The 20,927-nt window shown below is 43.0% G+C and overlaps 1 protein-coding gene across 2 annotated transcripts; it reads right to left on the bottom strand.

Moving 5' to 3' along the window:
- Positions 1-327: 327 nt before the first annotated feature.
- Positions 328-18,879, bottom strand: KLF5 (KLF transcription factor 5). 2 transcript variants are annotated; one of them, XM_082277661.1, is made up of 4 exons: positions 18,477-18,879; positions 15,713-16,589; positions 14,545-14,604; positions 328-2,225 (listed from the first exon to the last, which is right to left on the bottom strand). In XM_082277661.1, exons 1-4 carry the CDS (start codon positions 18,696-18,698, stop codon positions 2,047-2,049), a joined length of 1,338 nt encoding a protein of 445 aa, XP_082133787.1. In that variant the 5' UTR covers positions 18,699-18,879; the 3' UTR covers positions 328-2,046. The 2 variants fall into 2 exon arrangements, with proteins under 2 accessions (XP_082133787.1, XP_082133788.1); XM_082277662.1 differs by lacking the exon at positions 18,477-18,879 and adding an exon at positions 18,292-18,327.
- Between the last annotated feature and the right edge of the window lie 2,048 nt (positions 18,880-20,927).

Genomic DNA, 20,927 nt, shown 5'->3' with positions numbered 1-20,927 from the left:
ATACTTCTATACACCCAGCAGGTACCTTTGATTTCCAGTCATGCTACTGTCGATGGACAACTGCAACTGTTTTCAGGCAACCCATCATTTCCTTTAAAGCTCAGATGGCAGAAAGCACCAACCCTTATCCCTTCACATTTCTTATTTTCATCAGGGCAGGATGCAGAAGTGCCAGGTACTTTCCAAAGAGGCAGTCCCTGCTATGTAGAACAGACATTCTTTGCTTAATACTGTCATGATTTCCAGCTTCCACTGCAAAACACAGAACTTTCACTGTCAGGAGCTAGAGAGAGCACACACACGCACAAACACATTAGGCACTTTGTTTTATTTTGCAAAAAAAAAAAGAGTCTTTATATATAAACCATTTCATTCTCTCTCAAAACATTCTACAACTATACAGCTGTTTGCTCCATCATTTGCATAGGAAATACCACAATACAAAAATAAGGTAGGGGGGAGGCAAAAGAAGCAAAACAGCAACCAATTTCTGCATGTGTTTCCACGTATAAACATTTGAAGCCTTACAAAATTATTTACATCGTTTGTCAACTATTTACACGGAGAGCAACACTTCTAACTATAACAAACAAAACTATAATTTATCAAGTATACGTAAAATTGTCTTAAAAAAAAAAAGAGTCTATCATATACCACAAATAAATAAAGACAAACAACAGTTTTAACAAAGCTAGGTTTTCCTGCAAGACCCTTTTTTGGTATTTTGATTGTCTATTCTAGCCTTTGGTTGACAGCTTAATATTACGGCTTGTTAATTTCAGACACTTATTAGGTTTGTTTGGTTTTCTCCTGTTGTCTGGCCAAATCCTACCTGGTCTAACCTCATCTTTGGCCCTTCATCTATGATTTCAAGGCTGAGCACGGTGGATCAAAGTCATAGTTAGCATAAAAGGGCACCATTTCATTGACTTCAGTGGAATTTCAGCTACTTCTGTCAGCAGAAAATTTTTCCCTGCGTGTGTCAATCTGAACAGTGGATTAACTAAACTGCACTGTAATTTTAAACAAAATTACTGTATCCTTTACCTTCTAGCAAATTACATCCAATATCCACATGAAACTAGATCGTACTGGTGCTGAACCAGCTTAACATGTCTGTGTATGGAAACTGCATCCTAAATCCTTCTTTTTAAAGTGATACTAAGTTTAGCTTATAGTAAGAGGTTTAACATTCTGTGTTCATTTTAACTATCCCCACTATTTTGGCTTCCAACATTGACTTTACAGTTCATTCTGCATGTTTTGCCCTTTTAAGCAATTTGAAAACAAAATCCTGCTTTGAATATTCAGTGCACACCATTGAGTTAACAGGTACAAAACATCTGACTAAATTGGTACTATTTTGAGAGGTATTTAAGTAACTTTTATAAATGTGCCATGTTATCAAATGTAAAACAACTGATTTTTTCAGATGTTTCTTAGAAAACTTTTGTATTAAACCTAAAAAGCTGATTTGCATATTTACAAAATCTTTGTCATAGCAAACATGCAACACACAGAACAAAATGCTTTGTTCTATGGCTGTTTATTAATTTTTCTATGTAATTTATATCCACAGAATGGCTTAACATTAAAAAAAAACCCCGCATGTACTTAAGTATGTCCAGTAAAAACCTGACAGATTACAGTTCATGGCTTTTCCACTGTGTGCATTCTTCTGCATCCTCTCGTTGATTTGTTTACTAAACATTGTCACAATAATGACAGTGCTTTGGTCAAAACACTGCAAGAGGAAAAAAAAAAGTATAAAGCTGCAATGTGTCGAGATATAATACTTGTAAAGAGATGAAACCTGCTGACTAAAGCCATATACATCATGAAAGCAAACAAACGACCGAACACTCTGGTAATCGTGATACAGTGTCTTCCCTTTTTCTGCATAAATATACAAAATATACATTTCCAGTTTCTTTTGAGATTTCTTTTAAATGGATATACTCAAAAATTCAACTAATTTCAGTTGTATGTTGAGAGTCAATAAGAAATTGCATAGATACAAAACAGCCTCAATGAGCAGTCCAGCTCTTAGTTCTGATGCCTCTTCATGTGGAGCGCCAGGTGATCGGAGCGGGAGAAGCTCCGGTTGCAGACGGCGCACTGGAAGGGCTTGGCCCCCGTGTGCTTCCTGTAGTGGCGCGTCAGTTCATCCGAGCGGGCGAACCTCCAGTCGCAGCCTTCCCACGTGCACTTGTAGGGCTTCTCACCTGGAAGAGAGCACAGAGAAATGAACTGTCAGCTCTAACCCTCGAGCAGAAAACTGATGTGGGTCCACACTGAACGGCACTGCACCTCAATTACAAACAAGGAGCTGACATATCCTCATTATTCACAGCTCTATTCATCAAGCCCCAAACTAACAGCCCCTTTGTTTTTCTCAGAAAATTTTGCTCTTGAAAATGGGATTTAACACCTCAGTAAAATGCACAAAATTTTCAAACATGCAAATTGGAGAGAGCTACGGTACAGAAATGCAGGGTTAAAAAAAGCAGTCTCATGTGACAATCCAGCCTGGTTTGTAACTTACACTTCCACCTTTCAAAAATGGGTAAGCTAAGTTATACAGTGCTTATTTAAGAGGTCCGAAATGGGAAGGAAGACATCAATAAGGATTCTTCGCAGTGTGCAGATCTGTTCAAGAACTTCTGATGTGTGAAGAAAGGGGCACAGTGTGTTACAAACACAACGGGGATAGTATTTTCCAAAATGTCACAAGCAATAAAAACTTGTGGTATCCTGCTTGGGGCTAGCTATATATAGGAGAAAGCGCCTCAAAGTTCAAAGCACCCATTTTCAGAATGAAATGTCTTTAATCGGGTGCTTAAGTAGCCGTATTTTAGAGGTGGCAAGTGCTTGCTGTCTTCAGCAGTCTACACTGACATAGGAGGAACATGGTATCTCTGAAAACTTGCTGTGTTACAGCAGCTCTGAATGCAACTTCAAAATAACCACCTGGTCTTGAATATACCAGCCCAAGCAGCTGAAATGTTCACATTCATCCATTTTAGAACTAGAAACACAGTATTTTAAGCATGCCTACAATTTACAGGTGTTTGTTGAAATGGGAGAAATATGGAGTCACACAGCCATGACAACTTCTGTGTGAAATCAGAATTTTACACGGGTATGTACACCTGCCTAGGAGCTTGTGTGGGCATGATGTCACCATACAAGCAAGCTTCATATGAATAAAGAGGTTAATGTTTGGTGTTGTTCGACAAAAACACCTTTCAGTTGGGAGAGTGAATTGCTATCTATATATCTTACATTAATTTGACCCATTTGGCAAGAAGAGAAAGAAAACCGAGTGTGTCAAAGCACCTGGCAGTAGCTTCGTCTGGAGCAGTAACTGACCAAAGCTGAGCTTCTCAAACAGTTCTTTCTAATCCATCTTACAGATCTTCTACAACTCCACTGGTCTCAAACCTCTACCCTGACAGCAGTATGAAGTGCCTCATACTTTTCCCTGTTTTACCACCACACAAGCATGTGGAAGAAAGACAGAAGACAGTATCCTGCAATCAGAGGGCTTATTCTGCATCAGTTATGCAGGTAAAACCATCTGAGAAGCTCCAAAACACTACTTCAGAGGCACTTATTTATCATGCAGATGAAATTATGAAACTGTTTTTGTCTGGGAGTTTCTACTGCTTCATCTGATGAACTAGCAACTTTTCTACCACTGAGTGCAGAACTGGCCCTTTACTCCTAATGGGGATGTGACTTTGCACTGGCAGGTGTTGCCACAACCAGAACCAGACCTTTCCAAGAAAAACTAACCACCTAACAATCTCATTGCATAAACAGCAACTGTGATTTATTGAAATCATGCTGGAAACATAACATCCCTTAGGAAAAACAAGAGCTCGGCATCACCTCTCACAGAATTTGTAATTATTTGGTGGATCACAAATCAGAACAGAAATCATCACAGATTTCTGTCACAGCTGAATTTAGTCTGTCTGAGTAAATTCTGAACTTACTCAGAGTAAATTCTGATGCTGATTAGGACTGGAATGATCTATCATACAGGATTCTTTTTTGCTCCATGAAACACATATTGTAGGCTAAAATACAGATTTCATGCAAACCCAGTGTGTAAAGCTTTTCTAACACCAGTGAAGCCGGCTGAGATAACACATTTGGTCTTCACAATAGAATGACAGGAAAGATCCCCATTCAGTGAGGGGTATTTTGCACTGTATAGATGATCCTCAGCATATTTTAACTGGGTTATTAATGGAGGCTGTAAAAGCCTGTGTTGCTGATCCAAAAGCACAGCACCAGGGAGATGATCTTTGAACACTTTGTGCTAAAACACACGTGCACACACAGAGGTTACACAAAAGCATTACTCCTGCATTTGAACTGTCTTAATTTAGAACCAATGTATTTATTTCTTTTCCTCATTTCTTTTTCCTTTTCTCCCTATGTACTTTAAATTATTCTTTAGAAGTCTTCACTCAAAACTGCCACATTACACCTGATGCTGAGTCCTGTGAGGCCAACACCCTCACTTTCCAGGCAGAGGACATACAGTCAGGCCTCTATCTACTCCGAATGCTTCCTCTTATGTTTTGCAGACTTATACAAGGAATGACAGAGAAGGTAAAGAGGGCAGGAAAATAGCACTGGTTAACAAAAGCCTGGGAACATCCAGACCGGACTGGAATGGGGACCTGGAGATTAAAATCTGTTTCCAAGTCTGGCGCTGAGGAGGTACGTAGTACACGCAACTTTCACTGAGTGTCGGACTGTGCTGCACTGTAAAAGCAGCCTCAAAGTCGTCCTGTGTAGGTGGCACCTGACCCTGTCAGAGTCCAAACAACAACAAAAAAAGCTGCTCCCCGTTAAAACTTTTCCTAACACACAAGCAGTGTCAGCAGGTACTGTGAAGGCTCCTGGCAGAGGAAGTGCTGGCGTGCTGGCAGTCTGGGTAGTGGTGATCCCTGTGCCCTGCTGGGTGCCACGGCGTCCCAGACAATGCTGAGTCCCATGGCCAGAACCCCCACCAAACTCCAGGGCACTCAACTTTGTAGAGACACTGTTTAGAAACTCACCACACTGTCGTGGTCACTTCACTGCCTGCCATAGCCACGAACCCTCCTGGGCAACAGCGCTGCACTGGGGAAAAGCTCAGGCAGTGCCATGCAGAGCAGCACCGCTCCTCCTTGCTGGCAGACTTCTGCAGACCTGAGCTAAACCAAGTGGTGCTCAGGGGATGAGCAGAGGCAACGAGCTGGTGCCTTACTCAGATTGTTTTAATAGTGTTACTTTTATGTACTGGAAATTAAAGCCAGAACGCTGCTTTTAACCCCTGCTTTAGCCAACAGCGAGAACTGGAAAATGTATTTTTAGTGCCAGTGTAGAGGCCCGGATTATTTTGAATAAATCCTAGGGGTAAAATACTGAATATCTATGTTTGTAATGCTAGTTTCCGTTGGAAAGTTCTATTTAAAAACTGAATCAATTTCAAATGTTTTCCTTTTGGGCAAGAAGGAAGGGGGGTAAAAAAAGGTAGGTGGAGATTAATTTTCACTCCTTCAGAGCAAGCAGAAGAACAACTAGCTGGTAGTGTTTCCTCTCTCCCAACCTATACACATGCTTTTTGTCATTTAGCAGAAATAAGAATTTGGTTTAAGTTCCTGCAAGCAAGGGAAAAAGAGTCTCACATATTTTCTGAAGGGATCCTATTTCTTTGCTGTGCTGACTTTAAAGCTCTGAGAAACCTGGGTTGAAGACTTAGTTTTTAAAAAAGCAGGTATACACAACAAGAGACACTGAACTCTTTATCCACTGTTTTTGTTGGCTACACAGTAATGTAAGATTTGTTTACTTTATTGATTGTGCGAAATACAGTAGCCGTAAAGTTTCAGAAGTATTTGGTTTTGCTCCAGCCATTTAGGGCTTCTATAGGGTGTTAAACCAAGAATGCCACTGGTCATCAAATATGAGGGCAGTACGGCTCAGTTACTGGAACACGATCGCGGTATCAAACAGATATTTCACTGTAAAAGCAAGAAAACAGCTAACTCCTCCACTTCAGGGGAGCTTCCACGGGATTTGTTAGAATGTCAACACTGTTCAACTAAAACACCATGGAGGAAGCTGGTACCGATTTCCAGCCAAATAGCACACTCCAACCCTTTCTTCCCAAGCCAGAAATATTATACACAGCACTTCTGGGAAACAGAACTGCTTTCCTTTAAATTATACTTCAACACGATAGGGATTTCATAAGTTTAATTGGATTTCTGCACAACCTCCTTCCAGTATCAATGATTTAAAATATTTTGCTAGGCTTATACATCACAAAATGTATTTTTAAGTTCATGAGCTCTTAATATGTATCCATTCTCCAGTTTTAAAAAAATACATTTGCGGAGCATGAGAATGAGACTTGTATTTGAGCACAGAAATTTTAAGCCCTAATGTTTAGCTTGGAAGATCTTTTAAAGAAAGCATGCAGTAAGAGATAAGGGAGTTTAACCTGAAGGGAGACTATTTTGCTTCCAACGTACCTATTAGTTATAAAAAAATTATTCATACTGCTGTGAGATTACAAGGATGTCAAAAAGATGTTTAGATGTTCGCATAAAATACGTTACACTAACCAGCCACCTCAACAGATAAAATCTCCTCTGGCAGATCCCATGGTTGGGGTTTCTTATCAATACCAAAAGAGAGTGGTCCGCACCAGTAAAGCACACATACTGTGTTGCCTCTTCTCCCTTTAATTTCTCTTCTTCTGATTCAGTTGTGCTGAAATGCACCAGTTGCTTTCCTAACATGTAATTCCAGTTGCTGGCAGTGACCCTCATGGCCACACTCATTTGGGTAAGGCACAGTGCCACCAGTGGGGGGGGTGACAGACATTTTGAAGACACCCTGTTATCTTCAACACGCAGCCTCTCTTCAAGAACCTGTTTCTGTTTGAAATTATTTGGAAAGAACGAGTCACTGACAGCCTCCATTACTGACGAATCTCCCCATTAACAAGAAAATAAGCTTCCTTATTTCACCAAAGAGTTTTATGACTTTATTTCTGCAATTCACTGCTAGGACGGCTTTCTTTAAAAATAAAGTTGTAAACAGCAAGGGCTGGATTTTCAAACCTAAAGTTAGGTAACTCTATTGTTACGCAGAAATCCAAACACAGGTATTACACCAGCCAATGCCTGCAACTTCACTTGTTTCCTATCAGAAATTTCTGTCAGAGCAGCGAGTTTGGAGCTTCCTTAAGGAATAAAAAGCAGCACACTTTTCAGAGACTTCAAAATGACAGCACCCGATTACAGCTCATAAGGGTATAAAAGTATAAAGACAGCCCCTCCTCCAGTCTTGCCATCATTTTAATATTACTTGTGCTTATTATTTCCAGTGGCAAGTGGCTGGCCTTAAAAATATCAACTCGGTGTGATAAAATTGTGGCAGGCAAAGCCAAAGTTTCTGCACCAAAACTGCACCAGTTATGTACATAACTTTTACAATGCTCAGCTTTAAAACAGATTATTAAAAAGATTTATGTTGTCTCAAAGCTTTGTGGTGCATTTGTCTTCAAATTTTTCACGTTAACATCAGTTGTCTTAATTCCCTGACATGCTATAGCCTCAAATTTTAGAAAAAATAAGAACAAATGAAATGTTTTTTCTATTTTAGTTTGCTTGAAATAGTGTTTCTCTAGCTCATGGCACCATAGTTTTAAACTCTGACTGGGTCATGGGACCTGGATGCAGTTACCTGGGTGTATGTCTGCAAGCATTCAAAAGTTTTTTGCTCCCAACATTCACCTAAAATCAGACCTTCTTTCTATTATTGACTAAGTCCTAAGTGCTGTAGTCGTCATTAAAAGCAGCTTCTTGGCCTGTTTTGGTTTTGGGTTTTTTAGAGAAAGAACAGAAAGCTGAGTTTTCAAAATATATAATCCCTCAGGTGTTTAAAAGCTCTTTTGTGCACTAAAATTCTCAGTTGTCCAAGACGGAGATGGATGAGAGGGCTGACAGCACACGAGGTACATCCAGCTTATTCTGTGAGTGACAAAACATTCAACAACATTTAGTGCTTAAAACATCCACCCATAAATGATATGAATGAGCAACATATGCTGCACACTTTTAAATGCAATGAAGTCTCTGCCTACTATAGTAGTGGCTAAAGGGGGACTATTAAACACTACTTCACAATGAAACAGCATTTTAAGGAATTTTTTAACAGAGAGATTTGAGCTCAGCACAAAAGTCCGATCACTGATAAATGAAGCATGAAGAGGAATAAAAGATAACTGACTGGTGATCAAAGAGGACAGTGAAAGGAATTCACTTTCTGACTACAGAGGTGCAGAAGGCATTACCTTCTAAGCACTCCCACCAGTGCTTGAAGCGCACTTATTTTGCTAAGTGTTGTCTTACGCAGTTCAAGGATTAGTGGGGAATCTTGACTGGCCTGTGCAATGGTTTATTTTCCTTCTGGTATAACATTCTGTCTTAACAGAGGTGGTCTCTCTTCAAGGAGATATGCAAACAAAGAGGAAAGGAATTTTTTTTTAAATAGGTTTATAAGAAATCCATGCCATTTGGGGTGCACGGCCGTGTCTACACATCCTGTGCTGAAGAACACATTTCCTTACCTATGCTGTGGTACAAGAACAAGCTCTTTAGCTCTCTCACCAATAACACTGGCTTTAGTACAGTCAGATAAGAGGTGCTCTTAAAATGGAATTTATTAAACACATACTGTAGACTTCCAGATTTGCATCTACTGTATGCACACACACACCAAAGAAAAAAAAAATTAAAGCAATACATTAAAGCTATTTTAACTCAAAGCAAGGCACTGTACACTTGCCAAAATCAAAGGTTTTAATATGTCCTTAATCAGAGTGTTAGAGATCCCTGAATATAAATAATGCAGCCTGACAGGACAGGAATGCTGCTACCAAGATACTCAGACTAAACTAGGACATTACTTAAATGTTTCTAATCTTTCACCAATGGGAGGTGCAGGTCATCTAACAAACAACAAGCAACACACTACCCTGGATGGAACCAGGAGTCAATCGTCCCAGTCAAGCCTCAGAAATTAATTACAATAAAGAATGTCTGATCAAATAATGGAAAGTTTTAATCACTGGCAATTGCTGCGAATCTTGGAACTGTACTAGCCTATGTAGGGCGGTCTCAAAATGAACTATATTTAAAGCCGGTCTCTTAGGTCAACAGTTTCCTTATCAAGAATCAAATATCCTGGAACTGAAGTTTAATCCTCTCAGGGAGCAATTGACAGAAACAACAGTTTTTTTAAGCTTTCATGCTTAGAGGGACTTTCTAGGCTTTTAATCAAAAAGAAAATATCAGGCTTTTCTTTTCAGTATCTGAAATCTAACAGGAATACCCCCACCTGACACCTTGGAATTTAATTCCTGCTTCATAAAAGTTGTATGCTGGATGCCGATGAGAATGATCAGTAATATTTAAATAAAATTTAGGTTTATGCTGCTAAGATTTCACCTTCTTTTGAGCAACACATTCAAACACTTCTCATTCAGCTCATGACTTCAGATAAAAAACCAGATCATTCATGAAGTGTTTGAAAAAAATGCATTATTTTCCCTTAAACTGTGGTTGGCACAGGAAAATAATGTACTTCCATTTCTCAGACAGGCAACTAATGGCTTTAGCAGAATTCATAAATAAAAGATACTAACACACCCTGCAGCAGTGCCTAGCAACACTGCACTTTAATGCACTTTGTCAACAGTTTTATTTAACTCTCTTCCACTTTTCCTTATGGTCTCTATCAATGATGGCATTTACTGACAGCTCCTTAAAATGTAATCTATGCAACTGACTCATCTAACAGGTCAAAGAAACTGCGTCTGCACAGAAATACTACTTAATTGCTGCTTTCACGATTTCAGGATGAGGTCTGCTATGTACATGCAAGGCTGCAGCCATGATCCAAGGCAGATTCCTTTGGGGCCTCCATTCCTCATTTGCGCACCAGGAGTGAAATCTCTTCCCAAAGTCTTGGTGTGATTTGAGTTGATACGTGTTTTCCCAACATGCAGGAGCCCAACTACTACTTGTCTCCCCTTCTGAACCTGGGGCATTCTGAATTCCCAGGCAAATGGCACTATCTTTAACAAGTGTCCCTATACAGGTATAATGAACTCAGAGTGCTGAGTCCCAGGGACTGCTGACGTCTACTGCTTACAACTGGTTCTAATTCTGATGTACCATCAGTCTAATTCTGGATTTATTGAGGCAGAGATCTAAAATAAAATAAAATGTTTAACACCTTGAGGAACCACACAAGTCAGCAGCTGTTCTATGCCTATATAAACATTTGAAATAACCAGGGACAGTGGAAGTATTTTGAGTGCATCTCATTAGAGAAATGCCATTTCTCTTGAGTTATCTCGGCTTCCACTTCCCATCACCAAATACAAGCTAGATCTATAGATAGAGATGAAATAGTTCTGCAGTTAATACTAGAAACTATTAATGGCAAACCCACCATGTGACCAGAGAACATGCCTGTACAAAGACTCTGTATACAGAAAACCAGTATGCAGCTGGAAAATGTCCTCAATGTGCATGCCTTGATGTGTTCAAAACAATCACAGATTTTCCTCTTAAAAACATACACAATTCTGAAGTGTGCAGCTGCTCACAGAAATAATAAAACCCCCCTGCACTACAGGTAGCATACAGGTATGGTATTCCAGGTGCCTGCACAGCAAACGGTCAATGTCCACAATCCAAATGTTTGGCATATAAAGAAATCTAAAAGGATATGTTATAGGATTGCTGTTTCTAAATGATTACTCGATATATATGTATATACTCGGATGCCAGAAGAAGAATGAATGCAGTTTATCTGCAATACGAAAGTAACTGCTTTTCCCTGGGATCCAGCACGTTTCAATTTGGACGTGCAGCCATTACGCCGGAGCTTTCAGGTGGCTTTGCTGCTGAACAGCCCACGATAAACGCGCAGCCCCCTCACACATTATATACCGCAGCTGCACAATGCCGGCTACAAAACGAAACTTGTTCCAGGGCGAGCAGGTAAGATGATTTTAAAGATTATTTTAAAAGAAAATCCCTGCTTCAAAAGGTCAAAAAAACCAACCTCTTTTGAAAGATGTTTCAATAGGTACTTTAAAATACTGGATACCATTTTACCTGTTTCAGAAGCAACTACCAGATTCAGGTATCATACGGAAGTGTTTTAAGGTATTAAAATGTACCACACACCTGCTCCAGAACTGCATGGAAATGGACAAAAAGTGTTCTGTATCTTTTCAACACTTGAGCCTTTGCTCATATTCTGTTTTGGGGTTGCCGATCTACCAACTAAAATTTATTTCATCATTAACAAATGCTAAAGCATTACGTAGGGAAAGAAAAACGTGTGCCTGCTTCAGCAACTGGTACAAATACACAACCCTATCTTAGCTCTTAACGGGAATACTGGATTCCTGATCAACAGCAAGAGTCCAGTGTAATTACATTAAATCAGCATAACTATATCACTTTACACCACCTGACTTGGTGTAAGGTAAACAGCTTGGGAACACCTAAAAAGAAAAATAAATGGGATTTTCCTCTTGCCCATCTTCTGTAGTTTCATTTAGATGTAATTTATGAAGTCTGACAGTGTGGTCATATCTGAACTGAAAAAAAAATAGACTACAGCCTACATTCCATCTATCAGAAGTAACATTTGCTTTAGGTTTGTTCTCAAAGAAAATCTACTAAACCCAGGGAAAACCCTTCTGAAGAGAAAGGCTGCTAAATAAATACCGTGAAAAGGCTGAGATTTTCCAATACAAAAGGAAAACCATAAGGTCTGTCTTGACTTTTAATGGCAGACAAACTTTGCTGCAGGCTCTTTTATTTTAAGATGACAGATTGCTGAGAAGGGCGGGGACTGGTTGGGATGAGAGAGAGACTGCAGCCAATTTTAAAAGGTATTGTTAAGAAACTAAGAATAAGGAGAGAACAACTTCAGTGGTCCATGATTACTAAAGAACGGGTTTAGCCAGATAAACAGGTCTGCTATCCCTGAAGGGATTTGAAAGAATATCACACACAACTTTATTAAAATGGATTACGTGACATTTGCTTTAGACTTTGAAGGTAAAAGCTTCACAAAAGTCTTTTTAAAATGTTTTAAAACTAAAAAATCAAAACTTATTAGTGCTGTATGAATTCACAGTTCTGGGGGGATGGGATGCAGAGGCACACATCCTGATTTAGCCCTCGGCATCGAGTCCTTTGGAGATCAATAACGAGATTCCCTTGCACACTTGGGGGAGCTGAGCAACTAACTGCACAGGTTTCCCCGAGTTTGCACCTCTTTACCTTTACATTCTTTTATTGATCAAACGTTAAGTCAGAGATCTGGCTCTTAAAACACACTTCAGCCGTATGTTAAGGCAGAGATCAGAATCGGTGCTGGAAATCTTCAAGTATGAAGTGAATATTCAAGAGAGTTAAACTAATCCAAACTCTGAAATACTGCAGGTAACAGGATACGGACTCACATTCTTGCATGTAATGCACGCTTTAGACAGTTTATCCCTTCATTCACCTCCCCAGAAGACCCTTTGTGTTACAGACCTGCTTAAGTTCACTAGATTTTTATCTAAAACAACATTCTTGTTTCCATGAATACATCAGCTCCTCTGACCTTTGCACATTTACCCACATTTCTAGGTAAAAAAGTGAAGGCAACAATAAACATTAGTGACCCTAAGCAATACATGCTAGCAATGAGGTATGTATTTTTATGCATACAAGAACTACATTTGTAAACCCTGAAGTCATTACTACTCAAGGTACAGGAAAAGATATAAATTGATTTTAAAAAAGGAATAGTGTCCATTTGAAATGCTGACTATGCAATGTTAATGTTTAGACTAAAGCTTTGCTTTTATCTCTCTTCCTAGTTATTTTATAATAGCAATCAAGATAATTAAAACTGGTATTTAGTTCCTGGCTGAAGTGCGCAAATGGAAATCGTACACTTAAATTTACAGATTATTTATTAAAGGGGGATTCTACTCTCTGACACTACTCAGATTTACAGCCTCATGAAAATACTCCTTTCTTACTAAACTTACTGCTAGTGATTATATATTAAGAATATTTTTAACAGCATTGGTGTTTAGTCTGGTACTAATTAAAAACAATAATCTTCTACAGTTTTTTTAATTTTTCACTGTACAACACAGGAAACTTTCATTTCAGAAAACAAGATTTCCTTAGTAACACTTAGCCTGGACATACTCAACTTCTCTACAATAATCTAACAATCCATTAATAATAGCTGCTGAAAAGAAGGCCTTGTTTCCATAGAGATAGTGAAACATTTTGTTAGATCATAGCTCAGGTGAAAACTCACTCCTTGAACGGCACAGCCGTAGCGCTGACAGTCTGCTTCAATAACAAAGTTGCTTGAACTGTGACCCGTGTTTTTCTCTGATTCTAAGCCCATGCATAGAAGAACCAAGGTTCACACTCGCTTCTAAAAACAGGAGTCGCAGCCCTCTCACTTCATTTCTTTACAAAATCAGTCACGTGCTTTTCACTGATTTAGCATGAGTGGTTCTTTACCAAGATCCCAGCAAAGAACTGTCCTTAACAGTTTCAGGTGTGCTGGTGGTGAGCTATGTTTTTCTCTTTCTCTCCCTCTCTCCTTCTTCCCCCTCCCTCAGCAGGTGAAAGCTTGGGAAGAACATCTGGGGCAGTTCCACCTCCCAGCCACCGTCCTCAGCATTCACAGCTCTTGTGCTTACACACAACCAACACCATCCCCAGCTCCGCTCCTCACGGGCCCAGGAAGAGGGACTGCCTCTGTAGCTGCAGGCAGCGTTTGATCAGGGTACAAAAAACAAGTGTGACACACTGACGCTTTTAATTTTCTCCATTTTAATGTCTTTCCCTGACAGAAAAAAAAAATTGAAATTATGTCCTTTTTTTTTTTTTTTTTTTTAAGATAAACATGGAGAACCATTTGTCTTTCAAAAAAATAAAGCCCACTTAATGCTAAGGACGAAGTAAATGGACGTATCTTGGGAGTTTTCATGATGTTTCTGAAAAATTCTAAGATTAAATAATTCTAAAAGGTCAGAGAGAAAGCCCAAACCAGAAAATTCTATCTACTGAGATAAATCTTCAAAAGTAGAACATGTTTACTATGTTTAATTCACTATTCGGGGGGGGAGGGGGAAGACCTTTTTTTAAAAATATTTTAATGGCATTTTAGACTGAAAAGGAAAGTTTCAATCTACTTTATTGTCAGCTATTTTGAGTTCCGTTGAGGTTTAAAAAAACTGCATTAATAAAAGAAATTTTACTTCTCATTTACCAATATTCAAGTATTTTGTAGCTGAATTGCCAGTCTGTCCACACCACTCTAGAGAAAACAGGGAGAAGCTGGCAGACCCCGCGCGCTTGCACTGTCAGAAAACGCGTCAGCCACGGACGAACGAGAGACAGCGAGAGAGCGAGTACATACCTGTGTGAGTTCTCAGGTGCGCTTTTAAGTGAGAAGACTTTGTATAAACTTTTGTGCAGCCTACAACAAAAAAGAACCAGAAAAGGCAAAGAGGCTTCAGTAGGGAGAACAGAAAACACTCCACACTACATTTAAACTTCCTCATTCAGTGCTGGGGTACTATCAGGACACATTTAAGTTTACTACTTTCTGGCATCATCTTTGCCATTTAGAATTAAAACTTTTTATAGAACGCTCCTAGAGATATGATGCTTTACACAGAAAAGAGAAAAACATGTATGTTTCAGGCAGACTTACTGCTTTGTAATGTAGTATATAGGCCAATAGCTACAATCTATGTACAGTAACACCTGCTACGTAGGTCAACAACTTTGCACGGGGAGATTATTTTTCAAAAATTTCCAAGAGGACTTGATCAAGCCAGACTCCGTGTCATCATCACCCAGGGCTCAACATAACTCTTCCACTGGGTATTTATCATCTGGCACACCGAATGGGTGACACGGCACCAAGAGTTATGTTGGTAAAGGGGAGCAGCAACTTCTCTCTGCGCTACAATGGGTGTGCACGCCCTGTATCTGGGATCATGTTGTACATGGAGGCACACTTTATAGCCAGGTCCCTCTTTCCCTTCAGTATAGAAGGCAATCCATCTGTGGACAATTTTCAGAAACTGTTTCAATGGATTTACGAGGGCAGCTGAATCTCTTGTTTGTAAGAGGGAAGAATGGCTGTGGCCTTGGCTACTGGGAGCTGAAATTATTTTTGCTCTGCCAGAAAATTTAAACTGAGCTGTACTGCCCTGATCAAACTGAGCCTCTGCTCCATCATGGATACTGGACAGTCACATTGATTTACACTAGCAAAAGTCATATTTTTTGTTTTTTGTTTTCTATAGAGTCCAATTTTTTGTTTTCTATAGAGTCCAAATTGGTAAAATGAGCTCAAGAGACTGACAAATGACATGAAGAGTATCTATTACTTAAAGAATGTGGGAGTGTTCCACTCAAAATAAAACAACAATGAAGACAAATTCTACTTGGACAAAAAACTATTTGGTTCTCCCTAGGTGTAGAGCACTAAAGAAAAACACTTATACCTCATCCATGATTATTCACAGGTTTTTTTTTATTGCAAGTGCTGGGATTTTCTGGCACAGATTGCTTACCTGGGTAGTCACAGTAATGGATACGTCTTTTCTCCAAATCTGGGTTACTTCTCCTGTTGTATCGGACAGGTTGGATGTTCTGGGGGGTTATGGGCAGAGTTGCTGGTAAATTCGGGTTGTGAATCGCCAGCTTGGATGCTATAGTTGCGGCATATGATGGAGGGGGGGTTAAATTCTGCAGCATCTCTGCTTGTCTATCTGGACTTCCAGGCTCTGAGCTTGGGGGCGAAGGAGGGAAGTAAGTGGCCTGCTGCTGCAGAAACTGGTTTGGCATGGTGTAGGTACAGGGGGGGATGCCCTGGAACTGTTTCATCGCAGTCTGTGGGACAGCTGAGGAGAGCGTGTTAAGGCCCGCCATGGCTGAGGGCATGGAGACATTGTTAAGGGAGTCCATCACGGCTGCCTGAGGAGTGGTGTTGGGCATGTCTAAATCCGGTGAGCTCAACAGCTGATACAACTGGCCTTGCTGGGGCGTGATGGAAAGATGGACATCTGGAGTAGGAAGCTCCTGCTTGATGAAAATGTTGTTCACATCAGGAGTTTGGTGGGAGCTGAAGATGCTGGTAAATTCGGGGAGGGCCTGAGTGGGAGCAGGGCCAGGGGCAGGGGCAGTAGTTTCATTCTGGTGACTGAAGATGGTGACCGGCTCTGTCTTGATGTGGGTTACACAGGGTCGCTGAGATTTGTACAGGCCAGTTCTAAGGTGGCTGATGTCGGGTAGGAAGACGTTCATGTTGATGCTGTAAGGCAACCCTTCACTGTCAGTGAAAAACTGGTCTACAACCGAGGCACTGTCTCTTCTGTATTTCTTATGTTCAGGGATGACAGGAACAGGCGGGAGCTGGGGTGCCAGGTATTTCTCCATTTCACATCTTGTCTACAAAGACAAAACAGACCATAATCCATATGATTTGTTACCAGCTAAGAAAGATGATGGCATCTAAGTCATGTGAGCTTTTACAAATAAAAGGCAATACTGTTCAGCCAGCCACAAGACACCTACGGAGGAAGCTATGAACGCTCACACTAATGAAAACCTGGCTGATTTTACAATCAGCACACTGATCAACATCATCAAAGACAAGGAGATAAAGTCATGGAACAAGCTGTTCACACATTAAGACCAATCTGATGTTTCAGCATACACAAAGTTTACATCTTTTATGCCTAAAAGACAGTGCGAAGCGCAGAAGTGACAGGCACTGTGCCTAATCTGCAGATCTCCTGCTCTGGAATTCACTGCTCGAGCAGGGTCACTGCCTATCTGTTTCACCCGCTTCTCTTTGAAATGCTAACTGTAAAAGCCACATCCTCAGCTGGCTATTTGAATAGTAATACTTCAAATAATGTTTATATATATATATTCCATACTTCCATGATATTTCATCCCTAGAAGAACGGTATTTAATTAGAAATACAACACCGAAGTGTAAAGTTATTAGTAATATCGAATAAAAAGAAGACGGGTTGACTACATCAGAGTACTCTTTGTGTAAAGTGTCTCCAGGACTACACTTAAACCAATAATAATCTATGCAGTGTATAATTGGCTAACAGCGTGATAAACATATCCCTATCCATGCTTCGGTTCTCGGAGAGCTCTTTAATTACTGGAAAATCATCCTCTTAGCACAGTAGTGCGAGGGAATCCGTGGGTGGCTGGAGCCCTATACATTACTGGTGTACAGTCATCGGCAAAACATTTATCACGCACTCTTCAGTGGGCAAATGCTACATTCCCCCCTGCCCTGTCAAGAGAGCGCTCATACCAGACCCGTTTAGCACTCCGCAAGCAAAAGCAGCTGACAAACAGCAACTCTGCCCGAAAGTGGATTTTAGGACCTTTCTTCAAAGACCCCCGTTAAACACCACAAACAAACACAGCCGCCTTCCCGTCCCTTTGATCTGGATCTGCCCCGACATGCCAGGCTACTTTTTCCAGCTCTTGTTTACGAGTCGAGGGCAGCTCGCTTTGAAGACGGGGAGTTATTTACTCGCTGGGGAAGACACCACCGAAAGGCAGCGCCCGACAGAGCGCTGCCCGGCACCGGGGCTCTCTCCCCGCCGACCCGGGGGACGCCGGTGCCTCGCAAGGCGTGGGGAGCCGCCCCTGGAGCGGGCACCGTCCGCGGGCTGGAGCCCGGCTGCGGTTGGCACCTTCCCGCTTTTAGCTCCTCCAGCTGTTTGCCTGCGGATCCGCTCCCAAACAGCCTCCTGGGACAGGCACAAAGTCCTGGGAAGTCCCCGCTTACCCGGTGCGTCGTGTGCTCTCCCCCCCCCCCCCGCGCTCCCCGAACATGACTCCCTGCGTGGGCGAGGAGGACAGGCGGCCGCTCTAATTCTGCCGCCGGGCAAGTGCGAAGGCAGCAGCTGTAGCTTTCAACACACCCGCAGGGGCAGCCCCGCTCCCCCCGCCGCCCCGGGACGGCCCGGCCGCCGCCTCCGGAGCCCGCGCCCCGCCTCGGCCGCGCTCCACCGGCGGGAACACGGGAGCGCTCCCCGCTCCGCACGGGCGGGATGGGCGGCGTGGCCGCTCCCCGCACACACACACACGCGAACACAGACCCACATATACACACCCACACTCTGCCACTGCCGCCACAGCCCCGCACTTCGGTGTCCACCGCCCTCGCCCCGCAGCCCGGCCCCACCCAGTCGCGCCCGCTCCGCAGCGGCCGCTCCCGCCAGGGCGAGGCGCGGTGGCCGGGGCTCTGTGCGGGCACCGAGTGCCCAGCGGGGGCTGTGAGCGGTGCCCGCTGCCTACCTGCACCATCTCCTCCGCCGGCAGGGTCGCGCCGCCGCCCCCGCCGCCGCCCCCCGGGTGCTGCTGCTGCTGCTGCGGCGGCGGCTGCTGCTTCAGGTCCTCTCCAGGGAAGATCGCTGCCTCCCGGGCCCCCAGCACGGGTTTGAGCTGCGCGAACACCGGCTCCTCGGGCTGCTGCACGGGCCCCAGGCGGGCGCTCATGGTCAGCACCCTGGTGGCCATGGGGCTGGCGGCGGGCGCGGCGCGGACGGGCTGCCCGCCCCGGCGTAGAGCGAGTGACCCACGGGCGGCTCCGGGCGGGCGGGCGGTGGCTACTCGTGCGCTCACTCCCCAGGAGCACCAGCCCAGAGCGCATCCACTCCGGTGTCGTCAGTGCCTCCGCCTGTACCTGGCCGCGGGTATCTACCCGGTGACACACGCCCGCCTCTATTTCACCCTACTCCACCCCCGGCCCCCCCTATACCCCACCCAGCTCGGAGAGGGGGCCGGCCCTGCCGCCCGCCCTGCCTACGGGGAGCGCGGGCAGCTCCTCCCCGCCGCCCGGCCCGGCCCGGCCCGGTCCGCCCCTGCCCCGTAGCGGCGGCACCGGCGAGCGGTCCCGATCCCGATCCCGATCCCGATCCCGATCCCGATCCCGATCCCGATCCCGATCCCGATCCCGGTGCCGCCTCCGGCAGGGCGGTATCACCCGGCAGCAGCCGCGGAGCGGTGCCCGGCGCAGAGTCCCCGGGAAGGAGCGGCCGGCGCGGCGCTCGCCCCGGAGTGGAAGCGGGTTTTCAGCAAGTGCGGCGCTCCGCCGAGGTTTCTCTCGTGCTTTTACTATTATTTATAGTCTTGTAAAGAAGCACTGCTAATGTGGGCACTTTAGAGCAACTGTCTTGTCCTACCTTTCATCTTCAAAAGGGTTTTAAGGGCAGTCATTCAGATTAATTATTTTTTGTCCTGAAGGCAACTCGTACGCGAAACCCGCTGCTAATAAATATCAGCCCAGCGATATACATCCCCGTCCCCCCTCCTCCATACCCTGTGAAAATGAAGTTTTTCAGCGTTTTACAGAAATAGCGCAGAGGACAAGGAAGAAGGAAGACGAGTAGAGGAAAAGAGGTAGCGACAATTGAATCTTGTCTTCCCCCCCTGCCTCTCCCCCCCCCCCCCCCCCGACGTGAGGCAAGTTTCTATTTACTTGTTTTGAGGTGTGGTTTCGACGCAAAGCATATTTCCCCGTAGACACAAGACGGTGAGCTAGGCTCCTGCATGTTTCGCTGAAGCAGAAAAAGGAGGAACGCCGTCCTTTCGTGCAACACCGACCGGCTCACGTCGTATGGGAAAAGTACAGCATGTAGTGGAGCTTTGGAAAAAAAGCACAAACTTTCCACCTTTCTCCCAGCCGTCAGCTCTGCGCTCTCGGTTAGCAGGGAGAGAGTCTGGGAATCCACAGAAATGTTGGCAACCTCCCCCTCCCCGTATTTATCCCCTATCATTTACAGACAAGGCTCTTTTTTAAAAAACGTAAAAAAAGCTTTTTTTTTTTTTTCTGGTCAACCTGGCACTCCTCCCCTTTGCCGCCCAGTCCACAGCGAGTAGGATGTCTCAGAGCCTGCATGCAGAAAGCTAATTACAGAACCGGGGAAGAGCTCAGCATAACATTTCTTTACACAAACTGTCTGTTTAGCAATATGTAGCCGCTTGATGCTTGTTATTACTAACGTAGATCCGTCAGCGCAGCATTTAAGGCCGTGCAGGCTCATTTCCATCCGACACTAACACGTATTCCCGTTTAGGCAATATGCAACTTCAGTGTCATTTACTGAAGACTCATGGCTGGCATTTCTTTCCCCACTCAAGCCTAGGAGCAGGTGTTTTAACTAACAGATTTTAAAATCATGTCTCGTTTTTGTGTGAATGCCCTTCACATAACCCTAGTTTAGGGTTAAACTTCAAACTACGCTTTTTGAATATCCGACGTGTTCCCTATGTCAACCCAGTTAGGCTTCAAACTGTGTTTTTGACCATCTGAAAGGACAAGTTTAATATAAACTGCTCCCTAACAGCTTTAAAAATGCAAAACTAGCAATACTACACTACGCTGTCTGGAAACTAATTCTTCTAGATCAGGCACAACATTGGACTGGGCAGCATCTGATGCCGTGCATGTACTGGTAACTTTCAGACATTTATACAAATTCTGTGGCTATAGTAACTGAAGAGATTCTGACACTTGCATACCTTACTTGCATGTTTTCTCTCCATCTGATTAAATGAATGATAAACAGATAATTTCAAAATTATTTTTTGTTTTTTTTGTTTTGTTTTGTATATACACATTTATAAAGGGCCTGCCCTGGCAAAAGCTTTGGCAGGTTAATTAGAATGGTATCACTGAGTAAAGCTCTGTGTATACTTTAAACATTTTCAGAAGCATCTCTGAATGCGTTTTAATTTTTTTAGAAA

Source organism: Coloeus monedula (genome assembly GCF_965178545.1).
Source record: "Coloeus monedula genome assembly, chromosome: 3".
Lineage (NCBI taxonomy): Eukaryota > Metazoa > Chordata > Aves > Passeriformes > Corvidae > Coloeus > Coloeus monedula.
Note: the sequence above shows the minus strand (reverse complement) of the source record. Positions and strands in the feature narration are given on the sequence as shown.

Excerpts from the sequence above, each read along its gene's own strand:
- KLF5 (XM_082277661.1), bottom strand. The coding sequence starts at position 18,698 with ATGGCCACCAGGGTGCTGACCATGAGCGCCCGCCTGGGGCCCGTGCAG. Across the intron at positions 14,605-15,712 it reads CCATTACTGTGACTACCCAG|GCTGCACAAAAGTTTATACA; the intron begins GTAAGCAATCTG and ends TTTTTGTTGTAG. Across the intron at positions 2,226-14,544 it reads GCACCTGAGAACTCACACAG|GTGAGAAGCCCTACAAGTGC; the intron begins GTATGTACTCGC and ends GCTCTCTTCCAG.